Consider the following 25,481-nt stretch of genomic DNA (forward strand, 5'->3'; position numbering starts at 1 on the left):
GTCAGTATTTCTTTGGTATGAACAACTATGATTCCATGAAAAATAGTATTTCTGAATATGTGTGAGTTCGTTGCTCTAGTCCCTTCCTCCTTGTATCACCCCAGATAAATTATCCCCAAATCACCACCAAATTGCCCCAAAACCAGAAGGATTTGAACTCTGATCTCAAGGCTCTTGCATTAAGTCAATTCTGCAGCACGATATACAATGAAAGAGAGGATGTCTCTGGTGTTTAAAGGCTAGTAGTACCAGTACCGAAGTAGGAAAGATATAATTAAGGACAGAAATTCTATGGTAGCTGAAGGAATCAAGAAGTTCCAGCAGATGGCAGGAAAAAATTCAAAGAGAAAAATGATCTGCTGAATAATTGTCAACCAAGCTGTCCAGTGCCTGTCATGTTAGACTCGTGGGGTTTTTTTTCAGTTTTCTCTCCAAAACCACATGCCTAGCCCAGGCATGTTGGGCTAACTCATCCTGAATGCATCCGCCTGCGTGACACATGCAAAGGTGATTCAGGGGAATCGGAGCAATGAATAATGACAAGAGCTGGGGAGGAGCGTGTGGGCCCTGAGAGCCCAAGGGGGGTCCTCCATATTGCTGCTCATCTACAATGGAAATGGGAAAAAACTTGTGCTGTATTTTGGCGTGGGTGCAAATCCATGGGCAGGCATCAGGATGCTGTGTTTTTCATATTTTCTCTCCCTCTGGCTGCTAATTGCCGGTGTGACCCATGCTAATCACAGAGCATCACCAAGTCCCCCTACTCTCCATCTGACTGGAGTAGTGATGGCTTGCTTGCTCATGTGACTTGAAGTTTGGAAATCCAGAGATAGCTTGCTGCTTGCCACTAATCTCAAACCCACTCCACAGAACTGTTTTGGCCCTTTCCCAGTCTGGATTTTCAACCTGAAGTGGAATGAAATGCTTCTGGCTCCCATTCCATATCGAGTCAGGGTACTGATCACAAGGCACGCTGCTACACCAAGAATGTCTTTTGTTAAAAACAGACGTATGCAAACAAGTAGTACTTCATGGACATGTAGCATCTAGTCACTTTAAAACACAAATGCATTTTATCTTTAAGGGAAAACAAAGGGGATGTACTCTTAAACCTGTGCTAATGAGCATCTGCTGGCTGTGGCTTCCTGTCATGATAGCTCATCTGTCCTCTGGACTGCAGTTTATGATGAAAACAATAGAAAAATAATTCTTCCTGTTGCATGAGCAAGTTTCAGTGTATTGTGTGCCCATGTCTTCCTGTTAGTATTCCTGTGCTAAGATCCCCTCTCTTTCTGAAACCTCTTAAAATGATTAATTTTGACTTGACAGATGCATATGTAATTCCTCCGTTGGCCTTTCACATTGATTTTCTGTGTTTTCATTAAGGTTAATGCTCCTCAGATGAAATCAGCTCTATTATCATGCTATTAATTTGATTTTGGCCTAGTAATGTTTCCATCAGATTTTGATCGTTGCAGAATCCATAACTATCACAAAGGTTCTGTAATAAAATTGGATTCAGGGAAAAAAGTCCATAAATCCTACCATTGCAAAGAACCAATTAAAAGCCAATAAGAGATTCCATCTGCTGGGAGTACTTCTCATTGATGAAGAAGGTTGCAACTAAGCTGATGAATACCTCTTCACAACAAATTTCAGTCACCTCTTGCGTTACCTGAAATTATGGGTGAAGTTGTGTGAGAACATGAGCTATAGCTAACAGAAAAGAAGAATCCAGAGTCTACAAGAGATAATTAAAACAACAGTGACAACCAGCAAAATCAAAGCAACTCCTCACTTCAACTACAAGGACAAAATGGGATTGTTTCTCCTGGTATTGTTCGCTGAGAATTCACTGACAGGATGACATGAAAAATACACTGAAGGAAGATTTTCTTTGTCCCAGGAAACATCTACAGGTATTTTTCTTGTGTATATTTTAAGAATATTCATCTGCTGAGAGTGAAATATAAATCTTATTCTACTGAGGCCTTTTTTTCCTATTAATCAGCTCTAGACTAGTTTTTGTTTCATGTTTGAAGCAAAATATCAATAAAATGTTGAGTCACTGAACTTTTTATTTCTAATTCTGCTATTGATCTGTTCAGTATTTCCTCCTCTGTGATTTGGATCTTCGTCCACAGGACAATTTGGAGAAGAACTTATTTATGGAAGTAGGTTGACAGGAGAATTGGTCACGTACAAGTACAGAATATCTTCTAGAACTCTGCCCATTCAGTTGTGGTATCTAGCATCCCTAAGACTCCTACAGTTGTTCCATACTCCTTAGCTCATCATCACAAGATGACATAAGATATATACATATATTTTGCTGCATGAGCACCTCTCTCACAGGTTGTACCATCCTTTTAACGGTCAGAATTTCAGAGTACAGAAGCACGTTGATCAGCCACACGTGACCCAATCCTTACCTTCATTTAGAAGAAAAGCATTCCTGCCCCCGTACCTGAAAGGCTGTGCTGTTCTCCACTAGCTGTCACTGATGGACAGCAGTAGCGCTCGGGCTTTGCACCACAGCTTGACTTCTTTTCCTTGAGAATGGTCTGCATGACCTTGGCTGAAGCTGGGGGCCCAGTGGAATTTTCCGTGTACCCCATGATGCTAGAACAACCATCCCCAAAGCAGAACCCCTTTTCCAGGTGCATGAATATGTCCTTTCTCCTCACCAGTCAAAGCACTGACCTAGGATCTACTCAAAGACCCCATGAGCACAGTGGAGAGAGAACAAGCAATGACAAAAATGGATGCTTCTTTTAGCTAATCTCTCTTAAAATCAGAATCTAGTGTTTCTGGAAGTGAAACCCTTCCATGAAGTTAGTCAGCAATAGAGGCCAAGGACCAGTTGCTCTTGGTCATAGAACAGTCTTGTATTTTTTACGGACAGATGACACAGCTCTTAAGCCATAACGAGGAGGGTGAGCAAACGACTCCTTCACATACACAACATTCCAGTGAGGGTGTCAGATGTGTGAGGAGACGTGTTTGAACACAGGGTCTTACCTCCCTAGTGTAGTGCTTGTGGGGAAGGGACTATGCTTTTGTAGCTCAGCAGTGACAATTGCTTTCTCCATTTCTGGTGTAAGTGGAAACTGAGAAACCCCAGATTTTAGAACTAAAACCATTGCTACTTGTAGTCATATCATAATTTGTACTAGTATTTAAGACCTTTCAATATATATTCTGACTGAATTGTATTATGCAATTATCTGGATAACGGATACGGAAGTAGTTGTATTTTTCAAATGAAGAAAAGATGGTATTGATGGAGATCTGTTAAGTCCTGAACTCATCTTGCTCCACCCAGCCTCCTTTGTCCCTCACCCGATTTACTAAATCTAATGCTACTTCCCATAACTCCTGCAATGGGGCACAGTAAATACTGTCATCATAGCTGTTTTCTGTTCAGAAATTCCCACTTTGGAATTGTTGAGGCTCACCTAGTGAATAATTAATGCTGCAATGGTCTTTTACCCTGATTTAGTATGTTCCGAGTAGAATTCATGTCCTTTTTATTAAATAAACTTTTTAACCATTTTATTAGACTAATGCTGAAAAGCTAGTATTTTGATTGGACTGCGAAGTAGTAGCAGTTTGTGATGACTGTTGCGCTATCCCATTGAAGCTGGGTACATGAAGGAAATCAATCACTTCTACTCACACTAGTTCTGGAGGAAGCTTGTGGTCCACAGAGTCCCTCAGAGGGATTTTAGGTGACTGTCTCTACAAAAGACATTTCCCGCACCTTTTCCCTTCTGCTTGTTTCTTTCTGCATTAGGAATAAGTAATTACCTAAAATCCTGACACAAATTCCTGCCTGCTTGCCTTTATTCTGAACAACTTTTTAACTGAAGAGTCCCTCAGATAAGCACACCCCATGGTTAGATTAAGGTTTGGGGATCAGAGCACCCAGTCTTTTGTTAAAGCCAGTACAGTAGTACAAGCAAAAACTAATTACAATTGCATTTTGTTATAGTTTTGCCCTTTACATAAACCTACTCTAGTACAGATGCTTTAGTTATAAATGCAGTTTCTCCTGCACTTTATCTACAGATCACACTGCCTATATAAGAAAGAGGATTCAGGCTTCCCAACTCTGGCAGCCCAACACCTCTGAGACCACTGCACCATAATATCAAATCAGGAAACATTCAGGCTTATTATAATGTCAACTTTGAAGTGGAAGGGTGAGCCAAGAAATAATAAAGTGATATTAAAAATATAATGTTCAACTTCCATATTCAGAGTGTGTGATCATTGCATTCTGCTCCTTCTGAACACACAGCTCACAATTCTGGAAATCAGAATGAAGTGGACTGTGCACAAACAAATGCTGCTGGTGGCCCTCAGCCTAATGGGCCCACCACAGAACAAGATGGCAGAGATTTAACTTCTGCATTGTAACGAGTCCTGGCATATTTGCTTCCAGAAATTCAGTTTTAAACAGAGGAAGGAAAAAAAATAAATCTTTCCCTGCACCAAGGATGGTAGATCAATCCAAAAGCACTTGGAGGCTTCTTTACGACTGGGCAGTGCCAAAGTCACCAACACTTTATTTATTATCTTCAGCAGGAAGATGATGCCGTAATGAAACATCATTTTGGCTGAAGGTTTTCATGAATCTCTCACTTCCCTTTCCTGCCGGTTTCCAACACTGTAAATGTTAGCTATTTGCAAAAGACATGAAACTTCTCATTTGCCTGGATCCCAGCATTTTGCTTAAGTTGTCTCCTGTTGTTCATGCTGGCTCATACGTTGGTAAGAGTTGTGCATTTTCCTCCCTTATGCAATGGCAACTTAAGAACTGTTTTTTTGTTGAGATAAACACACCAGTGAGGGCAAGAACAGAACTAATACACTACAGTTCCTTATACAGCAGCTTTTCAGCCATAGGGATTTGCAATCCTGTTTCATCCTCCAAAGTATTTACAGGCATAATTTCATACTTGCAATAGATTTATTTTGAGATGTGAAAATCCATTATACTCCTCTTTTTAAATTAGGTTACATCCATCTCAGTGTTTTCTAGCACAATACTGTACAGGTTCAATTTATTATAATAAAGAAGAATCAAGACAACACTTTAAAAATGAACAGCTCTATAAAACCAAGTGACTTGGGTACACCAGGAGCTACATGTATCAGACCTAGATGACCTGTTTTAAACCTTACCCACATCTGGCTAAAGCAATAAATTACATAAGCCATCAAAAATTTAACATCAGATTAGTATGGTCACAAGGGCAGCAATAAAACTGCCATCTGGAGAAAGAGCAGGGTTCATTTCAAATACTTGATGAATACAGCACTACTCCATTTTGCTGAAAGCTTCTCTAACAGCTTTTTTCATGAACTAGTTTCCTGATATATAGTATGAGAGAGATGAAGTATTTACCGGCTCACAGTACTTTTAATTGATCAGCATATATCCCATCTCTCTTCTGACTTCAGTGACTCAGCCTCGTTCTGCATGCCAGCCATAACAGCAGAGCACATCAGGGGAATGTTCATTTAAGATTTCATAGCAGCAGGCACACTGGGAGTTCTTTAATGCATCCATGTTGTTAACTTATAAAAATTATTTTCCTAAAGCAGATTAAAACAAGATTAGCGAGTGCAGGGCAGGGTAGGAGTTTTACCCTTTTTCCACTGAATTATTGAGAAAAACCCCGAAAACCTCCTTCATGAGATGTAGAGTTGAACGTTACTGAAGCAGGCAGAAAACAAAACAAAAAAAGGTGTTTGGCAGGTGAAATTCCAGAAAATGAAGAATTGGAGGATGTCATTCAATTAATGCAGTCCATAACGTGAATCTGCAGTGTGTCCAAATCAGGTAGAATTTCTTCACATTTGGGACATGAATACATTGAGATATTCCGTTGCTCTGGCCAGTCTTGACTACCAGTTCCTGCAAGCAGAGAAGATAAATGATTACCTGTTATATTACGTGTTTTTTCCACTCTTTGTGGAGTGGTTGAAAGAGAACTGGCTTGCTCCTAACAGCCAGAGAATCACACTCTCTGCAGCTACCCAGTTGCCAGCATAGCCACAGGGGAGCTGAGGAGCTGCTTGCAGCCAAGCAAAGCTGTTTTAAACTGAGCACAGCAGGGCCTGGCCCCAGGAGCTGGAGAGGTGGCTTACGGTACCTCTTTGGACGAGGCGAGGGGAGTGTTCCCGATCTGGTGCCCTGGCTCCGTGGCGATTCTGCATCTCTGCCAAAGAGTTTCTGCGGAGAATAAATAAGGGCTATGATAAAAGACTCGGCAAAATGTGTCTTCCCTTTGTCTCCAGAAAAGGTAAGAGGATTTAAAATAAATCAGAGGATTTGCAAGTAAATCATGTCAACTGGTCATGCATTTAGTTCACAACTGCTGCTCAGAAACAGGACCTAGACATACTGCTGCTTTGTGAGATCGTGCCAGGGTCCTGCTGAAATCAAGGTCATACAACTGACACCAGTAGGACTTGGGCAGCAACTCACCTAGGGATCTGGGGCACACTCCTCTGGAAAACTCCACAAGAAACTCACATGAATCAGCAGGGAGAATTTACCGAGCATGAATCATCCAAAGTGAAAACTTGCTAAGGCACCCAAGTAAGAACTAACACATCTTACGGAGGTTCTATCACAAAATTAAAATGAGAAGTCAGCCAATTCTTTTTTTTTTTTTCTCTTTTAAAATTCAAATTAACTAAGAAATAAATGTCTGCAAAGTTGTTAGCCTTTCTACTGAGATGCTAGCAAGACAATGTTGGTCAACTCCAGCACACGGGGTAACAAGACAGTCCAAATGCAGCTCAGCCCAAGTCTATTCTCACCGGCCAAGATCTTCAAGGTTTTGCTGCTCTTTTAGCAGGTATGCCAGCTGGACAGCCAACTGCTCCTTCTCCTCATGGATCTTCTCTCTTGCTGCCCTCTCAGCATGGAAATCAGAACAATAAACCTCCATCTGATCAGAGAAATTAAAAATGCTAAGAATTTTGTAACTTAGACTGAACTGTAGTCATATATGCCAAAATAGCAAATCGATATCATAGCCTGCATCTACTCAAAACACTCCTGCAGCACTTACACACTGCAAAGCAAAGACCTGCACTACTTACAGGGTGAAGAAGACTCAGTAGCTTCTGGATTCTGTATGAGACACTTCCAAGTGTCTTATGTGGGACAGCACTATTGCCCTCTGCTGTACAGAGGTAGAAATGAGGCGCAAACTAGCAGCGAGGAGGTGACCTGACCAATGACACAGACAAATCTGTGGCACAGACTGTGGAACCAGGCCAAGATGCCAGTTCTGTGCCTTAAATGTGAGGCAGACCCTTTTTAGTCACTGTTTACACATGCTGGTTTGAGTAAATCATTCCTTAAAACATATGCAGTGATTCTTAAGACAGTGGCTTTAAATACACAAATGCATCTATTCCCAACTTTTGTTTGTTGTGCCAGACTCCAGCATACACAGTTCCTCCTACAGAACTGTAGGATATGGTGGTAAAGGCTCTGCAGGGATCTGCAAGGCGGGCCGAGTAAGGGAATTATGCTTTGGAATTGAGGAAACGTATTCAGTACTCCAGAGTGAGCCATTAAATACCTCCTCCTGGTTTCTGAACACTGGGTTGGGGAACTAGCCAATTTCTGCAGAAGAGCTGATACCTGAGCACGGAGCACAGCCATGGTTTCAAGATCCTCCTCTTGCTTAGCAATTATCTGCTTCATTTCATCTATCTGGAGCTGCTTCGCAGCAAGGGCTTGTTCTGCCAACTCCACCTTTGCATTCAGTTGTTCCACCACAGCTTTATCCACTCTGTCCAGCTGCAAGGAAGAACTAACATTATGAGATGAACTCAGAATACGACCCTGTTTGAAGTGAAAGTTTGCTCCTTAATCTTCCTGCCCTTGGAAAAGCTTCCAATTTTGGTCATCAAAGGAATTTGGACTAAGACAGCAGTGGTGATTGATATTTTAAAGATTAGTTTTGAGCTTTCAAACTACATTATATCAAGTTAAAAGAGAACTCCCTAGTGGGCACTGCAAAGGATGTTTTCCCACTTTCCAAAATTATACAGAAGAATCTGGCACTTCCACGGAGCCTCAGTTATGAACAAGACTTCACTGTGGCAGGCTATTTAAGATTACAAAAACGTTTAGAGGTCTACCTTCCCACATTTACAAATTATGCTGCAGAACACCTAAATGCCTTTGCATATCACTCATCTCTAAGGACTGGACTCCACACTGCACTGCAGATTAGACCTTATCTAGAAAACACCATGGAAGTACTAATGCGTGGATAGTTTTCTATAACTGCCAGCACAGGCTCTGTGTTTCTCAGATCAGTGCTGCTACATTGCACGCTATGTTATGTAGAAGGGATGACAATTGTTTCCTGCCTAAATTTGTTCCTAGATACATTCTCCCACCATTCCCACTTCCCCCATATTAATTATGATTTCTTTTTGTGATGAGTTTACCTCTTTGAGTTTCATTTCATCAATTCTTTTCATTGCTTCAGTGAGTTCAGGAAGGAGTTTGCTATATGCATCCTGCAAGCTACTATATCTTGCCCTGTTTATGACAAGAAGAGAGGTGAATGTTTAAAACACTTAATTCTTTGAAATCTAAATAATCTGTTAGAATTTAGAAAAAGGCCACCACCAGGTCCTTGCAAATGAATCTACATTACTGATGAGAAAAAAAAATCATGCTCCATGTCTCAACATCTCTCTTCCAATGAGTTGTGTGCTGCACTGCTCTATCCATGGACTGAGTCCAAACGAATGTCCTCGCTGATCGTCTGCATTTCATATTGAAGAATCTATCACGCAATATTTTTATACCAAGCTCCCAAATTCTGTTCAAAATGTAACACCTCTCTTAGGAAGACATCCAAGTCTTGACTCAGACTTCAAGAGAAGAATTCATCAGGAGAAGAACCAGACACAGACTCCAAAGATAACGATCAGCTTCTCTAGCAGCTGAAGACAAGTCCTTTGGGAAGTTCAGCCTCCGTACAGCCTGGACTGATATTTTCACACTCCTTACATGGACTGCACATGAAACAGAGTGTGAAGCCAGAGCTATCAGTGAGTCTCTTTGCCTCAGTGTTACTGCACACTTACCTCTCCTAGTTGTAAATGTATGGTTGGGACCACAGACCTCTTCATTAATGTCACTTTCCCATCATTGTCACCACCTGACTTGCCCCTGCCCTTCAAGATGGGGATGCATTTACCCCTGCTAGTCAGTGGGACAGCGGATGTCACTTTTCTGCTTCCTTGCATGTTACACCTGACTCTACTCCACCTTTGACTTCACAACAAAAAGAAGATAAAAGTGACAGCTTATAGCTCACATTTTCCTAAGTGAGAGGTTCAGCAGATAAAAGAATACAGTTTGGGCCTAATGGGGAGACTCTGGATTCAAAGTAACATAGATGCTGAAGTGAATGCAGGTGTCTGGTTCAGACTCTACAAACATAACATGGTTTCAAAGGGTGCAGAACACAAAACTAGTATTTCAGATTCAATTCTCCTTTGGCCAGGTTCCCTTGGACTTCCCTTCCTCACTGACAATACCTCTCTGGAATATAAAACCAAGTCACACTCACTTTTCTTCATGTGTCTTGGCTTGTTCCAGCTTGACCTCTGCCTGCATGCTTTCCACCTGAAGTTCCAGCTTCTTGACGGTGTATATTAGCTGCTGCTTCTCCTCCAATTCTGATGCAGCAGCCGAGCTTTTCCTTTCCAGTACTTGGCACCTGACAGACAAGGAACAAAAGTTGATCTCTCCTGTTCACCTTTTCCTGATGGATTTGTCACACTAGGCATATTACAAAAAGAATCTTAATGTGGTTCACTTTAAAGGCTTATTTTGATGAGGAACAAAGACAAAAAATGAATCTAAACACAACCATCAGAAAACAAACCTACTGAAACCAATATTTACTTTCTTACTATTATGAATCTCAAAAAACTGGAATTTGACAGAAAACTAAGCAACTCAAGTGAGGGTCTTGTAACCACTTTTTATAACCTACAGAATTGGTCTTCAGAAGCACCGACAATTCATGTGGAAGGGGTCATAACCAGGCCCCTTGGCTTCTTTCCCTAAGACTAGAACAGGGATTGATTAGGTGAAGCAGAAAACAGGAAAGATTTGCCTTTACATCAGGAAGGGTTAAAACCCAAATCTTAAAATTCAATGTACTGGGCTTCTATTTGTAGAACTAAGTTGGCAGCTCAGATTTTCTGACAATTACTGTATTTCTTTACTTTCATCTCCACTTGCAAAGAAGAAGCAATCTCTTATAGCATTTCTAGGAAACAGATATTTTAGTTGATATTTGTAGAGCTGGTGAGTTTCCCAAGGTGGGAGTTGTCATACAAATATATACTGGACGTCAAGGCAGAACTTATGTTCTTCTGAACCTTACTTTTCTTGAAGCTTCTTCTGAATCAATTCTGCTTCTTTTAACTTCTCATGGGCTTCCTGAAGCTCTTTAAACAGAGCACAAACTTGCAAATTCAGGGTTTCTACTTCACTGCCAACCTTTTAGAGAAAAAATAAGGAAATATTACATATGGACAATACAAGTTAGCAAAGCTGCAGGCTACGGGTTCTAAGCAGGATGCATCACTCCTCTAGAGAAAACAGCATAAGTCAGTATGCACCGTTACACTCTACACTCGGTAGTAAGGCCACATCCACAAGGCTTCACAATTACCAATTATTTCTAAATACGGCAAAACCCTATTTTGACTTAACACATAAAATCCAGATGACTCAAAGACAATGCTATTACTGACTTTCCAACGTTGGCTAGAATACACCTCATGCAGATGGGAAACATATCTCCATTTTATTTCTTAACAGTTCACAATTTAAAACACATGAGAAAAGCAGACAGACTTAGTGATTACTGCCACTCATCTAAGCAATAGTTATAGTCTGTCAAAGAAACATAAATGATTTATCCCTAGGTAGGCTTCCAGTCTGCCAGCATCAGTGTGCTCTTTAGAAAGAGGTGTGACAGCAGTTATAGATCAGAGGCAGCACTTTGGAAGTAAAGAAGTAGATGAGGCAGACTGAAACCTTAGACTTTCTCCTCCCAGTTATATCCTCCACTGTCATTATCCCTTCCATTTTAGTTTCCTCCATTCTTGTTTTGGGCAGAAAGCAGAGAACACAGAAGTTTTTATGCATTGTAATTTATTCTGACTACAAATAAAACCCTTTTAGCCAACTGGCACTCTCCCTACACATACCAGCCTCTCTCACACCATATGCATGAGAACCATGGGTCTAGAAGACTTCAGTTCTTGACTTTTTGAGGAAGAAAATACAGCCTCAGATGGTAACTCCGTTACCATGCATTCACGAATCAACTTTGCAAACCAAGATGATTTCTAGTAAAAATGTAATCAGTTTTATTGCAAGTTTCTGGCCCTTTCATTTGGCCTTCAGACCACAGGAAGATCACTGAAGGATCCTAAAGATAGGCAAAAAACAAGAGGAGGAAAGAAATAGCAGGTGGGCTCTCCTCCAACCCAAGACACAAAGGACACCTCAGAGTTTCAATTCAAAATATATACCCACGCTCTGGAAGATGTGAAACCTTTAACTCCTGCTGGTTTGTAGTCTCTGGAGGTACATCCTGGAGCTTTCCTAAAGAAACATCTCACCATTACACACCAGTTTAATTGTCCCTAGTACCATAATTTTCACTGATAATGTCTTATCTCATCAAATGCATGGTAAATCTCCAGTCCAGCATGGTAATGAGCTGGGTGGCTGAGGCTAAAAAGATATTGGGTGTATCAAGAGCATGCCACTGTCCTGCTTCCTTGAAGAAAAGCTCCAGTTTTCTAACAGGGAAAGTCCATCACTCCCCCTGACAACTGCAGCAATAGAAGTTGTTCATCCATTGATGACCTGTGAACCCTTCCAGCTTTCATGTCGGAGAAGTGTGGAACACAGCCAGCACGACTGAGAGGCAGGCAGAACACAATCGTCCTCTGACAGATGTTGCTGAGGACACCCTCCACAAGCTGCCCAAGCTAATACCATTCACCAGTCATACCAAGCAAAAGGGACTGAACATAAGGGTGTTAATGCTCACAAAGCACATTATACTATGATTTTTCTGTCTCAGAAGCAAAAAGATTGTTCTTATACCATCATAGCTGCAAAACAAGCCACAAAATTATTTTATGCAGCAATATAGATAATCCAATCACACTCACAGATGAAAGCACTGATTTTTGTAATGTGATGGTATTTCAATTTGCAGAAAACTAGACAACAGTAGAAATTGCCTTAACAGAAAATGTGTCAACAAATGAAACCATGTATCACTGGCAGGAGTCTGACTTCTAATAAAGCTGGACTGTGAATTCTTGGTCCCTGGTTAAAGTCATTGTAACTCAAGTATTTTACTTAATTGTAACACAATCAATCCATGCTTCTGGAAAGCAAGTCTAATGGTATTGCTGAAAGAAAAGGCTAACCCAACTCAAAAAAATCCCATCAGACAGTATAGACTGTCTCTCCCAACACCCATTTCTTACCCTGCCTAGGAAAGGAGCAACACCTAAATCACAGCCTCCTAGATCTCTGCTTCTGGGAAGCTTGCAAGCAGCCTCCCAGGGAAGGCAGAGCAGTAACTCCAGTGGTGCTTTGACTCATCTCAGGAGACCTGGCTGAGGTTAGTGTCCTGCTGCTGTTTGGCAGAGGATGTGCTCCAGCCTCTTCTTCCCCAGCCTCTCCTCACTTTCTAAACAGAGCCAAAGCAGGTTTGAAAAACTTTTCCTTCTCTCCCAGGATGTCTTCAAATGCAGAGCCCTCAAAAACGGTCCACACTGCACCCCCACATTGTTTCATTAAAGGTCTACATTTTACAAGAGGGGGAGATAATGTGAGCTCCGTTGACAAGAGTCCTCCAGTCAGCGGAAACAACTGCCATCATTTCCAATAAATGGAAACAACTGCCATCACAAGCATATAACTAAGCTGACCTCAATATCAGCACTTAGATGAGGAGCATCTGGCTCAAGCTGTAACCCAGGCAATGTCAAGATAAAAACACTGGAAAGAATTAACTGAGACATCACCTGCTTTCCCTAGAAAAGACATTGCTTGGCCTCCTCACAAACTGGTCTTATTTAATGAAGCCAGCCCTGCCCTAAAATACTTTTCCTGGCCTTCGGAAGGGCACAGGTCTCCAGCAGGTCCCATAACATATTTGCTAGCCCCATGCAGCACCTCAGATAACCCACACTACCTTACATACAGGCACTCCTAGTTGCCTTTATTATGCAGTTGCACTGAACCCAAATGGATCTCTACTGCTACGGAAGTTAACATGCTTGCTTCACAGAAAGGCTTACAACTGTAGGCACATCAATTTAGGTGTCTGAGTCTGGAGCTGAATCTCAATCCCAACATTCATTCAAACCCTTAATTGAAAACATCAGGACTGAGTTTGCCTGGAACTGTGTCTCAATCCAAGATAGTTATGCCCCACCATTGTAATACGTCCCACCAAAACCATGGAAAAAAACACCATATGACCTCCACATTTAAAGTCTGTTTTACAGTATGCTGTCATTGGATTCTGATCCAAAAGCTGACCCAGCCAGCAGTGAGAAAATTCACCCAGTCTAGAAGACTTTCTGGAGCCAGAAATGACTGCATCTCTCCCTGTTTAGTGGGCATGGCCGGGGCAACAAGGTATACCTGCACATCTCTAATTCTTGTCCACCAATCTTATCCCTTTTTGGTGGCTGCTGTGATTTGCAACCACCTCTAAGATATGGATTGGAGAGTTCAAAATTCACTTCCATACCCTGTGCAGGATTACTGCCCCTTGCACCCTGACTGCAAGTGTAAATCTTGGCCCTGAGGTTATTGGCCTCAACAAATAAGCGGTGTGTTCTTAAATCTCAGCTCAGGAGGACAGGTACTTACAGCCTCTGAACTCTCCTCTTCTTCCTGTTCAGTTTGTGTCCCACTCTCCAGGCAGTTGCTGGTTTCCTTCTCCAGCTTTGACAGTCTGGAAAACAGAAGGAGCCAATAATAATGGATTTGGCCTATATTTAAAGTGAGGTTGTGACTATTCAAGGACTTCATGCAAGTGATATACTCTCTAACATCACAGCCACAAAAGAGACGCAGAAGTGTAAGCACAGACATGCAGGAAAGCCTGCACAAGCATGGGGGTTCCTGAAAAACACAGGATACCCAGCATGTATATTTAATTAAAATAGATGTGTAAGTCTGCAGGTACAGTGAAGGACTGACATTCAGTCCACAGTGATTGATCTTTGGTACAGTCCAAAACTGCTGACCCTTTGGAAATGGGTCAGTCTGTTCACTGAATCCAGTAATTAATATTGCCTCCATTTTGCCTTGAAATTTTCAGAGGCTGAGATTTCTAATAATCATTTGGCTATGGCTCATTGCCTCTTCTAGAAGACCACACAGAAGCAACTACTGTGACACCAACCTTTCATAGTAGATAATGTCCAGGAAGTCTTACTCTGTCTCTGCAAAGTGGGGATTTGGAACAGCTACTGACTAGGCAACTTTCCACACCTGAACAGTCATGTGGATTTACACCAACATAACTGAGCTGAGATGGACCCTCATGTAGGTCTCACTGGAAAAACTCTTTCTTAGACAAGTTTGGAATTAAACTTATTTTAGACATTTCTGAGGAGTTTTTCCAAGCTCACACGTTGCTAAATGTAGCCTGCCAATATCACGACAAGGACTGTAGCTCCTGTTTTATATATAGTGATTTGCTTAAGGCCTCATACGCAGATGATTCATACAAAAACAAATAACTATGGAGGAGTGAGTGGAGAGAACATCCTCAACTAGTCATCATATAATTCTGACATAACCCTGGGAAAGTTCAAACCCAAGAGGAAGTGGGTAATTTGTCTTGATCTGTGATGCCATAGGAAATAATAAAACATGGAAATTCTTTTGCCCACGGAAGAGAATCTGTGGTTTTTCCCTATAAGGACTACCATAAAAATAAGCTATTGCTAACAAGTGCTTGGCAAATTTTCCATCCAGGTCACAGTGATATTTCAGCTTGTCTCTGATCAGTCACAGACCTGGTAACTGCAGCAGCCCAGAAAGAGAACAGCTCCAAATGTTACAGTGCACCTGCTTCATACCTCTCTTTGTGATCCTGCAGCTCCTTCTCAAGTTTTTCCCTCTTCTGAGTTTCATTTCTAAGGCAGCAAAGCAGCTGGCTCACAGTTAACTCCTCAGACTCCAAATTCTTCGATTCATCTGCAGATTTGCTCCTGCTTCAAACCAAACCAGAGGTAAATGATAACAGCTATGACTTTACCAGAGCACTCCCTTATCCCTAGTTCTGGGACACAATCTGAGCAGCCCCTGTTTCACATGGTTCGAAAAACCAACATTCTGAACAAAGGGCTCATTCCCAAGAACCAAGACCTGCCCACAAGCCGCTAGCCACAGTCCTCACGCATGCAAATGCAGTCCTTGCTTTGTGTAGTGCTCAGTCCCTGTCAAGCTGAGGGAACAATTTAGTACTTAAGCAAAGAAAAGAAAAGCAGTCAAGACAGTACAAAACCCAGTGAATTTATTCTAAGCTACTTTGTAGCCCCTTCTGTAAAGTGCTCCTGCCTGTTCCCAAAGTAACATTTTTTTCCAATGAAACATGCAACATTTCTTATCTCTGCCTCAGGACAGAGACTTGCCCCAGGAATAGATGGAATGTTCCATTAAAAATGGTCACCAGAAATTGCTTTCTCTTTCAGAAAAAATCTCTTCAGTATTTCACCTCCCTCATATTCTATAGGTCTTTTCAAAATCTCATTATGCAACTGTAATAGTGAACCAAAACAAATACAAAACTATATAAAAAATAAGGTAAGTTAATTTCCTGGTAATAAAATACTATATTCCATTCCCTCCATTTTTATGTCCATCTAGACAGAAAGTAAAAATCCCCTAACTATATGGTAAGATAGGCAGGTTATATCACGGTACATTTCAGAACCTCAGCTCTAAACCAGCACGTATTTAAAACTTTGCTTTTGTAGTTCAGAACAGAAAGCAAAGCAAGCACCTCTATGTGCTCCTGAGAGCTAGAACTCTGGTGAGCAAAACTCAATACCCCAAAGACAGCATTCAGACAGGATATTTTAGGTAAGTAACTTTTATCAGGGGATTTTTAGTGCACAGTTCTACTCTTACAGAAATAAACCCATCCTGAGCGTATCACATTTCTCTGAACCCATTAACAGCACCGGTCTAAAGTTTCAATGCTGGACAAAGACACGTGGTGACACAGAAAATATTTTAAGAGGTACATAAACCCTCTCTTCTCATAGGTATGGCCCAGATACTCAGCAAAAGGTAAGCAAGTCCCAGACAGAATGTCTTCTTGTAATCAATGTTCTCACAAGCCACCACTAACGACAAGCTGAATACTTGCAGACTGGTCTGTGGTCAGCAGCTGTCTGAGTTTCATTTATGACCATAACTTTTTTTTTTTTCCACCCCTTGAACTTCTTAACTGCATGCGTAGAGACAATTTTTCTACATCATTACACTAGAAGACTGTTCTCCCTTGCAGTGACGTAGCGAGTGACAGGGCTTTAAGGGAAAACTTGTACATGGAGAAACAGCTTTCTGGCCTGCTAAGCCCTTAGCATTTTCTATATCCTTTCCTTCCAAAACCAAAGGTGACAAAGCAAATAAGAAAGTTCAGCCACAACCATCTAGCTGCTAAGTTGGGCAGTATCCAAAATGGAAAGTTTAATAGTATCAGCTGTCTATGTCCTTGAGGAGTAAAGGTTCAGCTAGGGGCGAGAAAGTCCCTTGTGCCCTAGAGCTGATGTAAAGATCAAATTTTGAGAAGTAACCTAAACTGAATGTTGGTATCTTAAGCCTAGTAACCTGAAAAATAAGAACTACATAATTGCACTGTCCATCTACCCCACCAAAATACACTATAACAGCTACACACAAACAGAACAGACAGGTTCAGATCTGATAGACTGCAAGACCTCTGATTCTTACCAACATCATTCTGACTGGGTAGATGGCAGATACTCTATTAGATGGTCTCCAAGGACCAGAAGAGAGGGAGCCCCTGCAGCCTTGATCTTTATCTTTTCTGTTTGGCCTCCCTTAAAAGCCTGAAAATTTGGCAAGTCACCATGTACGTATAAATGCTTGGCCAAGTAGCCAGAATATGCATTCCCTCTTGTCAGCTAGTGCAAATTGGACAGAAAAATACCAGAGCTGAGGGTCTTTCTGACATGGTAGAGAGGGAGAACTACTGCAACGGAGGGATGCAAGGCCACAGAAAACCAGGATTTTTTACTGCATTCCTCAGAAAAAAGTTCCCTCACACTGAAAACAAAACACATTGCAGAAGTCTGAATCACACACATCACAGAACAACCTACGTACGTGTAAACAGCAACGTTACTGGTCATTTTACCACTATTCTCTTGATGTTCCTTTGCAGTTCTGTTTACTTCTCCTTCCTAGGAAAGAAAAAACACTATCAGCTTGGTATTGGGACTAAGCAGGACATATTTTTATTAACTTGAGTTAAGGATGGAAGAAAACCAGGGAAAACTATTATTATGTCAATAAAAATAAAACAAACATAAAACTCCTACAGATCGGTTTCATGTTTGGAAATTCTTCACTTAAATACTTCACATGCCTTTCTCTGTATCTCTTCTGAACTGATCAGAGAAGAGGAACAACAATGAGATTTGGCCTTCTCCTTTCAACAGCAACTTCCATGGCCACTCTCCCCTATAAAGATGACCAGACACCACACAGCATCAGCCAACATCACTGCAGGTGACTTTAAATATAAGCCTAAAAGCCATTCTCCTGTCTCCCAAAAGAGCCACTCTTCTTTCCCACTACAAAACTCAAACTCACTCCCTGATCTTTGTAGCCCAAAGGAATATCTTCAACAAAAAAAAAAGAAAATGCATCCTTAGGTTTCCTGCAGTCTGAAGTTTTCTTTAATAACACCAAACAACTTTTAATTAAATGCTCTTAATTTCTTGTTGCACTTGTACTTTCCAGAGAGGGATCTGCTATTACAGGGATAGTAGAGATCCACATTTTTACATTTTACATTTTGCCTGTGAAGATTTTTCAGACACAAGAACGGTAGAAAAAGTAGATTTTTTGTGCCTCTGGGAACACTCTACAGCTTTGCACATAGGGTTTTTTGCCTGCATCTCAACATATCTGTCAGTAGAAAGTGAGCCCTATTCTCAAAAGAAAATGCCCCCCTCTATGCATAGGTGTTGCCCCTTAACAAAACATAGTACCAATGTTCCCAGGAACTCCAACTAAGACACTTAACATTTTTAATTAGACCAAAGTCATCTGCTGGACCATGTTGCTTTTACTGGAGAACATTCTTAGTGCGATGGAGGCAACCTATGAAATTAATTTACTTTGAGCATGAAAGTGGAAGGACAAAAATAAATTCCAAGTCCTTCACCACTACATCTTGTAACACACAAGTGCTCTGTGTCAGGTAATCTAAAAGACCATAGAATCAGAGAAACATTTACGTTGGAGAAGACCTTTAAGATCGAGTCCAACCATGCAACTCTTCCCCCAAATCCACTGTGCCTGTATCTTGTGTTACTGCTGTTGCTGGCAGGTTACTGTTCCCTCTCAGAGGCATAAAGGCTTTTCATTGACATGAGATAGATTCACCCTTTCTACTAAAGGGAAGACAGGGTGCTCCCCACTGTAGAATGTCATCAAATAAACACTGTCACCATAATATCACACAGACCCAGCTTCCTCATCATTTAGCCTGGTACAAGAAGAAAATTCAGTTTGCCAAAAAAAAAAAGGACCGATCTAGAACCAAAGTTTCTGGCCACAGGTGATTGTGTTCTTTTTATTCCCTTCACTTACGTTCATCCCAATCTCCACAAAAGAATAATCCTCTGCTGAGGAGATGTTCAGCTTGACCTGCAGTTCTGAAATGATGGCTAGTAGATCTGCCTTCTCAGCCTGGAGCCGCTGCACCTGGGATTTCAGCTGCCTCGCTTCCTTCTCGGGAGTCATGCAGCCCTCCTGGGATAAACAAACCCTGCGTTAGCCAACCAAAATGAAATACCACACAAGGAACACAGAGCCTGAATGTAAAAACAGTGTCCTGCATCCCTTCTTTGTTTAGGTTTACCTGGAAAAAAAACCAGTGTAGAGATCCTTAAAAGATGCTTTGCTCCACTAGACAGCAAGAGTCCAAACTGTGAAATCAAGTTAATCCAATGATGAGCGTTATGCTTCCGGTAAACATGGACCTGGTTCTCTGAATGCACAGATAATTAAGATGTAAATCTTTGCCTTCATCCATACCTCTCATTACCACATATGGTCTCAGCCAACATACAGAATTACTGTATTTTTTCAGCCATATCCTTATTCCTCTTTTCCCAAATCTACCTAAAATTTTAGGGAGAAAAGACCAGTGGGCTGAGAGCTTTTCCATACACCCCACTTTCAGCCTTTCCCTACCATACAGCTTCTCACACCCCATCCCCTATATCCCTGTATCCCTTACCCTCACACAAAATCCCATGTCCCTTCCACAAAACCTCTGTTCCTCAGAGATTCTCCCCAGACTTAATCTCTCCTTCTAGTCATGACTGTATCCTTCACCTTCCACCATCTTCCCTTTCCCCAGGATCCTCAAAACCCTTTCTTAAGCCTCTACATAACCAGGAAGCCTCATTTTTTTTCTCTTCTTTAAATGCCTCTCACCATTACGAAACTTTCTCTGTGAGTTTGTTTCTTCCTTATTTTGTAATATGTGCCTTCCACCTCCCAGTAATGTCTTTATTACACCATAATAAATGTAAATTCTGGACAATGCCTGGAGTCTGAATTATATTCTAATCTATCATTCATGCCACATTTCCAAAATCTGGCTATGCTGACAGTATCTCTCACTGCACAGTACCACCCTCCCCACCTGACTGGCTGCTGTCTCTGATTTTGTGCTTATGCTCTAAGAGGATGCAATGAGAGTCAGCTCCAGTGAAGAAGAGAGCTGTACAGCAACCTGTGCTAACAGAGGGACGGTTTTGAGCGAAACCCTCCTATGAATGCCGGTTTATCACTAAAGGAGGCAACACGATATATCCGTGATTTGAGTGAAACAGAGATGTCATTAATGGTAGCAATGGATTACAGACTATCTCGGTTAATAACAAAACACAGAGGTGAGAGACATTATACTAATTTTAAATTAAATTCTCATTTTTAAATTTTAAATTTTTTCATGTGGTTTCTAAACAGTAAAAAAATAAAAATAAAAAAGAATTGAAGAAGAACTAAGTCATTTAAGAGAGAAAGTAATTTTGGCTTAAATGACAATGAGCCTGAAAATCATAATCACAAATGAAAATGTTTCTGTTTAAATTACAGTTACCACTGGCTGATAAAACTGCAAAGAATCACAGAAGAACCAGGGCTTACTCTGTGAAGGTCTTAGAATGAGATAAGAGAGATTTATTTTCCCTTTTCTGGATGTTGGATTACTCAAGCAGGTTGGATCTCACTGTCAATAACATACTTTAAGTATTCAAAGTACAAGAAGTTCTAAAACAGGTAGAGGCAGAATAAATCCTCTACTACCCCTTAAAAACTATTCCACATTTATGAAATTCTGAGTTTCTTTGACAATCCTGAAACACAACTTTTAGCCTGTAAAGACTGTGTAAGTAATACTTACAAAATAACACTATTTATACATTATTTTCTTCCCCCTTGTAATTTCTGAACTCATTGGCCAATTCCGATTTACATGCTCAAAAATTTCGTACAGAGTTCCATAAAACAGGCAGTCAGGAGAGGAAATTCAAGTCTACTAGTGTCTCTGTTGAGAAAAAGGCTAATACACTCATCCCTCACCAAGCAACAGAGCATCCACACAGGTTCTGCATGTACCCCATACCAGGATGCATCAGTTTGGCTTTGCATGAAACTTCTCCTTAAACACCTCTTCACATGATCATGTGGGATACAAAGCAGGTTTTGTTTTAACAGGCTTTGTCCACAGATGTCTTCACTACTATCTGCAAAATGTTGTCTGGCTACTAAGCAATCATCTGCAACGTCAGAAATAATGTGTTACAGAGCCAAAAGGTAAGACAGAGGGAGGAAGCTCAGTCAGACTCAAACTGGGCAGCAGAAATACAGATCTAATCTGACCTCACAAAAGAGCTTTCAGGAGAGGAGAATATAATAAAAAGAGATAGCTGGTCTTTTTTTTTTTGTTTGTTTCTCATCTGTCAACTTCTCCCTGGAAACACAAAAACAATTAAACGATCATGAGAACGAGATAATCTAACGAGCAAAGGGAGGGAAAAAGTCAAGAGATACCCAACAGCAAACAAAATAAAGTATGAAAAGTTAGCAAGAAATGTTTATTTATTTCTTATGTCAAGAATGTTAATTGTTATTGTTAATTAAAATGTAAATTATCTCAGGTGTGGCATAATTACTACACTTTGAAAAGACTCGCTTTATAAAATAAAGTCAGGCCAAGACCTCTTGTTAGAGCATAAGGATAAAAACGGAGATATTAAAAAAATCTCCAAACCTCCCAGTGTGCTGAACGGACATGAATGCTCCAGACTTTCAGTTCAAAATCATGTAAATCCAACTAATTCCTTATTTACCATTTCAGCTCCTTCTTCATTTTCCTTTAAGCTTTGAATTTGTTGCTGTAGCTGTTCATTTTCTATGCACTTGGCTAGCAAGCACTGCTTAGCCTCCTTAAACTTTAGCTCATAAAATTCTCTTTCTTCTTTCTGCTTCTCTCGCCAGATGGAAAGTTCCTCATATCGGTCCTTCATAGCTTGGTTATGCAACTTCATGGCTTCTAAACGACAGAGATAAGACATTGATTCATATTAATAGTCTGTCAATGAAACAGCAGATTTCCACTACACTGAGCTCAGCATTCTTCAGTATCAAATGGTTTAGCGGTAATTGGGTATGAAATGCAAACCTCCTTCTCACGTACCTTAAACACCAAACCAGAACTAAACTTATTATAGTCCGTTAGCACTACAATAAATAGTGGTAAATGCACTGCTGAAATCACATGTCCAAACTCTCTCACTTCTTGACTTATTCCTAAACTGAGAAGTACAAACAAGAAGTATTGTTCGCAAAAGGTACTTGGTACCTTGTTGCATGTGTTATCTACATGATCTACATCATCAAATAAGCTACCGAACTGAGATTCTGAAACTACTGAGACTTGGCAGGGAAAACAGACATCCTAGACCAGCAAATTACTGCATGAAAACAGATGCTATCAAATAAAATGTTTCAAATATGCCCAACGATGCTCTACTTGAACACTTGGTTAAGATTAGATTGAAAGAATTTAAAAAATATAACTGCCAACTTACAGCAAAGTCAGTTCCCCCTGTCTGGGAAGCCCTGCATATGCAACAAAGTCAGTATGTAACGTCAGTTTTATTACAGAAAATGCTTACAAGATTTTTAAGAAGAGTCAGTGAAAGTATTTCAGACTTGCTTTTTTTAAAGCAGCAGACTCAAAGCCAGTTGCTTGAAAATCTTTTATATATTGTAATTTCCAGTAATTTCCATTACGTCCTGCCAACAAATCCTTCAGGTTATGTAAATAAATGAAGCTCTGGAGAATGATTCTGCAAGGTATGAGTTACAGCAGCTGTAAATATGGTCCCAAAACATTATCTTATATGATATAAGACCTTTTAGCAAAATACCAGAGGTACTTCTAGAAACAACTTCCCTGCCAGATAACTATGAGACTTCAAGGCAGAGAACTTGGACCAGGTCCAAAAATGATTCAGGCAGAATTTAAACACTAGTGTAAAATCACAACACACAAGATACGTGGCTTCACTCTGCTGCCATATAAACAGTGAGGTACCTTTATCTCTTACACAGAAGGTTCCCAGATCCCTTGGGATTTGCTCTATCAATTTATTAGAAAAACTAGTATCTGACACATAAACTCCTGGGATCCAAACCCAAATCTATCCCACCTGAAAGGCTCAAATTATTAGGCATTTTCAGGGAAACATATCAACTTCTCCCAGACAGACACTGCCATGGACACCACTTCCTTTTGAAGTCATCATTACACACAATGCAGGACAGCCTGCTCCAATTCCCCTCTGTGCCCGATAGCATGCAGCTCTTTTCAGACAGCATCCTAACCCAAACTGTTCTGGGCACTGTGCAGTACCCGCCCCTCCTGATACAGCCATGGCAAAATGTTTATCTGTCTGTAATGGAGCTGCTCAACAGTCCTAAAACACAAACCAAAAAAGCATTTAGAGGTTGAGGAGCAAAGAGAAAATCATAGCAAGAGATCTTTCACCTCACCTCCTAAAACACACTGTGTCATACTGCTTATATGCATAATTCTAAAGCAAATAAGACACCCATACATTGGGCTGTTCTTCACCTAATCTTCCATACTGATGCAATTTGATGTGTACTATCGAATTGGCCTTGCCACTTGCAGAGTCTCTCATACAGCAAATGCTACCCAGGTATAAAATGTTAACCAGCAAGTGCAAATATGCACAGAATTCATATTCATAGGACAAAAAACACTATGGAAGAGATTCAGGGCTTTTGCATTTCAAGACCAGTTCACATGTACATCACCTTTTAACTCATTGTTCTCAGTAATTAGTTCTTTCATCTGTTGTACCATCTCTTCTGGGGTGTAGGTACTAAGGGCAGGGTCTGCCATACTGTCTGTTCCGTTTTCCATTTTACTCCTGAGATGCTCTCCATTTTCAGCAGGACGACTCTTCAACTTGCTGGACATCTCTGAAGCGTCTACTACAAGGTTTGCAAAGAGAAAACTCTCAATTCCTTGCCTGATAAATGTTTATAAATAATAATAAAAAAATAATCATAGCTTCATTTTAATAAGAAAGCCACACGTCTTGCCATAACACGCAGGCACCCTCCAATCCCTCAGACCACACTACACCAGAGTCTCCATTCCCCATTAACCCCTCCTAGGGCTGCATGAATAAAGCAGCTGAATCCCGAGACTCCTCTCGGGCTAACTTACCCTTCCTCGGGACCCCCTTTCTCCAGGAAGGAAACAAGAACCCCTCTCTCGCCCACCCTCCCCTCTTTCCCTCGCCCAGGCGTGCGCAGCCAGGCAGTATTTTGGGCGGCCGGCAGCTCCCGCCCCGGGGAGCCCGGCCCTGACAGGGCCCGCGGCGCCGCCGCCTCCCGCCGCCCCGCTCGGCCTCAGCGCGCCCCGACGCTGCGTTTCACGCCGAGCTGCCATTTCCGCTGAGTTTTAACTTTCATTTTCGTTTTCTCGCCGCTTTTTTTTTTTTTTTTTTTTTTTTTTTTTTTTCCCCCCTCCTCCACCGCGGTACCGCGGAAGTCTGAAGCCCCCGCGCCCCGCCCTTGCTCCGTCACGGCCCCACCGTTCCCCCCCCACCCCCGGGCCGGCCTCCGGGAGCCGGCGTTTCCCCTCCTCGCCCTTCCCCGGCGCAGCCCGCCCTCCACCGCAGGCCCACCCCGGATCCGCCGAGTCACCGGGCGAGCCCGCCCACGGCGAACCGCGAGGGAAACGGACCACCGCTGCCCCCGCCGCCCAGCCGTCCTCCCCCTCACCCCCTCCGCGCCGGCCTCGCCTCAGGGGCGGCCCCCGCCGCCGAGCGTCTCCCCACTCACCCCCACCTCACGGCACGCCCATGGCGGCGGAGGCAGCGACCCAGCTCAGCTGACTGCCCGTCCCCGCCTCCTCTTCCTTCTCCTCCTCCGCGGGGACTTTCCAAGCTCCGCGCTTCCCGCCCACCGGCCTCTCTCCGGCTGCCACCTCCCGCCCCACCGCCACCGCCCTTCCCTCACACTACCCCTCCCGCCCCGCCGCCATGGCCCTTCCCTCACACTATCCCCGCCGCCATGGCCCTTCCATCATACTACCCCTCCCGCCCCGCCGCCATGGCCCTTCCCTCACACTACCCCTCCCGCCCCGCCGCCATGGCCCTTCCCTCACACTATCCCCACCGCCAGCACCCTTCCCTCACACTACCCCTCCCACCCCGCCGCCATGGCCCTTCCCTCACACTATCGCCACCGCCCTTCTCTCACACTATCCCTCCCGCCCCACCGCCACCACCCTTCCCTCACACTACCCCTCCCGCCCCGCCGCCATGGCCCTTCCCTCACACTATCCCCACCGCCAGCACCCTTCCCTCACACTACCCCTCCCACCCCGCCGCCATGGCCCTTCCCTCACACTATCCCCACCGCCACCGCCCTTCCCTCACACTCTCCCTCCCGCTTCCTACCCCGGAGGGGCCCAGCGCCGGCCCGCCGAGCGGGAACCGAAGCAAAATCCCCCCAAAAGAGAAGCAAGGTCGTTAGT

The 25,481-nt window shown here is 42.3% G+C and overlaps 1 protein-coding gene across 6 annotated transcripts; it reads right to left on the reverse strand.

Moving 5' to 3' along the window:
• Positions 1–4,956: 4,956 nt before the first annotated feature.
• OPTN (optineurin) lies at positions 4,957–24,882 on the reverse strand. 6 transcript variants are annotated; one of them, XM_042792795.1, is made up of 14 exons: positions 24,791–24,882; positions 23,747–23,926; positions 21,751–21,953; positions 18,977–19,138; positions 17,483–17,559; positions 15,205–15,339; positions 13,985–14,069; positions 10,452–10,567; positions 9,627–9,776; positions 8,491–8,584; positions 7,673–7,831; positions 6,838–6,968; positions 6,165–6,244; positions 4,957–5,926 (listed from the first exon to the last, which is right to left on the reverse strand). In XM_042792795.1, the coding sequence occupies exons 2-14, from the start codon at positions 23,910–23,912 to the stop codon at positions 5,805–5,807; spliced, it is 1,680 nt and encodes a 559-aa protein (XP_042648729.1). In that variant the 5' UTR covers positions 23,913–23,926; positions 24,791–24,882; the 3' UTR covers positions 4,957–5,804. The 6 variants fall into 6 exon arrangements, with proteins under 6 accessions (XP_042648729.1, XP_042648732.1, XP_042648728.1 ...); XM_042792798.1 differs by having other exon boundaries at positions 15,205–15,336; positions 24,785–24,882; XM_042792794.1 differs by having other exon boundaries at positions 24,785–24,882.
• Positions 24,883–25,481: the final 599 nt, after the last annotated feature.

The sequence above is a fragment of the Tyto alba genome, unplaced genomic scaffold (genome assembly GCF_018691265.1).
Source record: "Tyto alba isolate M040663 unplaced genomic scaffold, T.alba_DEE_v4.0 Super-Scaffold_2, whole genome shotgun sequence".
Lineage (NCBI taxonomy): Eukaryota > Metazoa > Chordata > Aves > Strigiformes > Tytonidae > Tyto > Tyto alba.

What these genes read in the sequence shown, in the direction of transcription:
- OPTN (XM_042792795.1), bottom strand. Translation starts at nt 23,912, where the DNA reads ATGTCCAGCAAGTTGAAGAGTCGTCCTGCTGAAAATGGAGAGCATCTC. An exon ending in TGAGAACAATGAGTTAAAAG is followed by an intron (nt 21,954 to 23,746) that starts GTGATGTACATG and finishes TCTGTCGTTTAG; the next exon opens with AAGCCATGAAGTTGCATAAC. An exon ending in GCCAAGACACATGAAGAAAA is followed by an intron (nt 8,585 to 9,626) that starts GTGAGTGTGACT and finishes TGTCATAAACAG; the next exon opens with GGCAAGATATAGTAGCTTGC.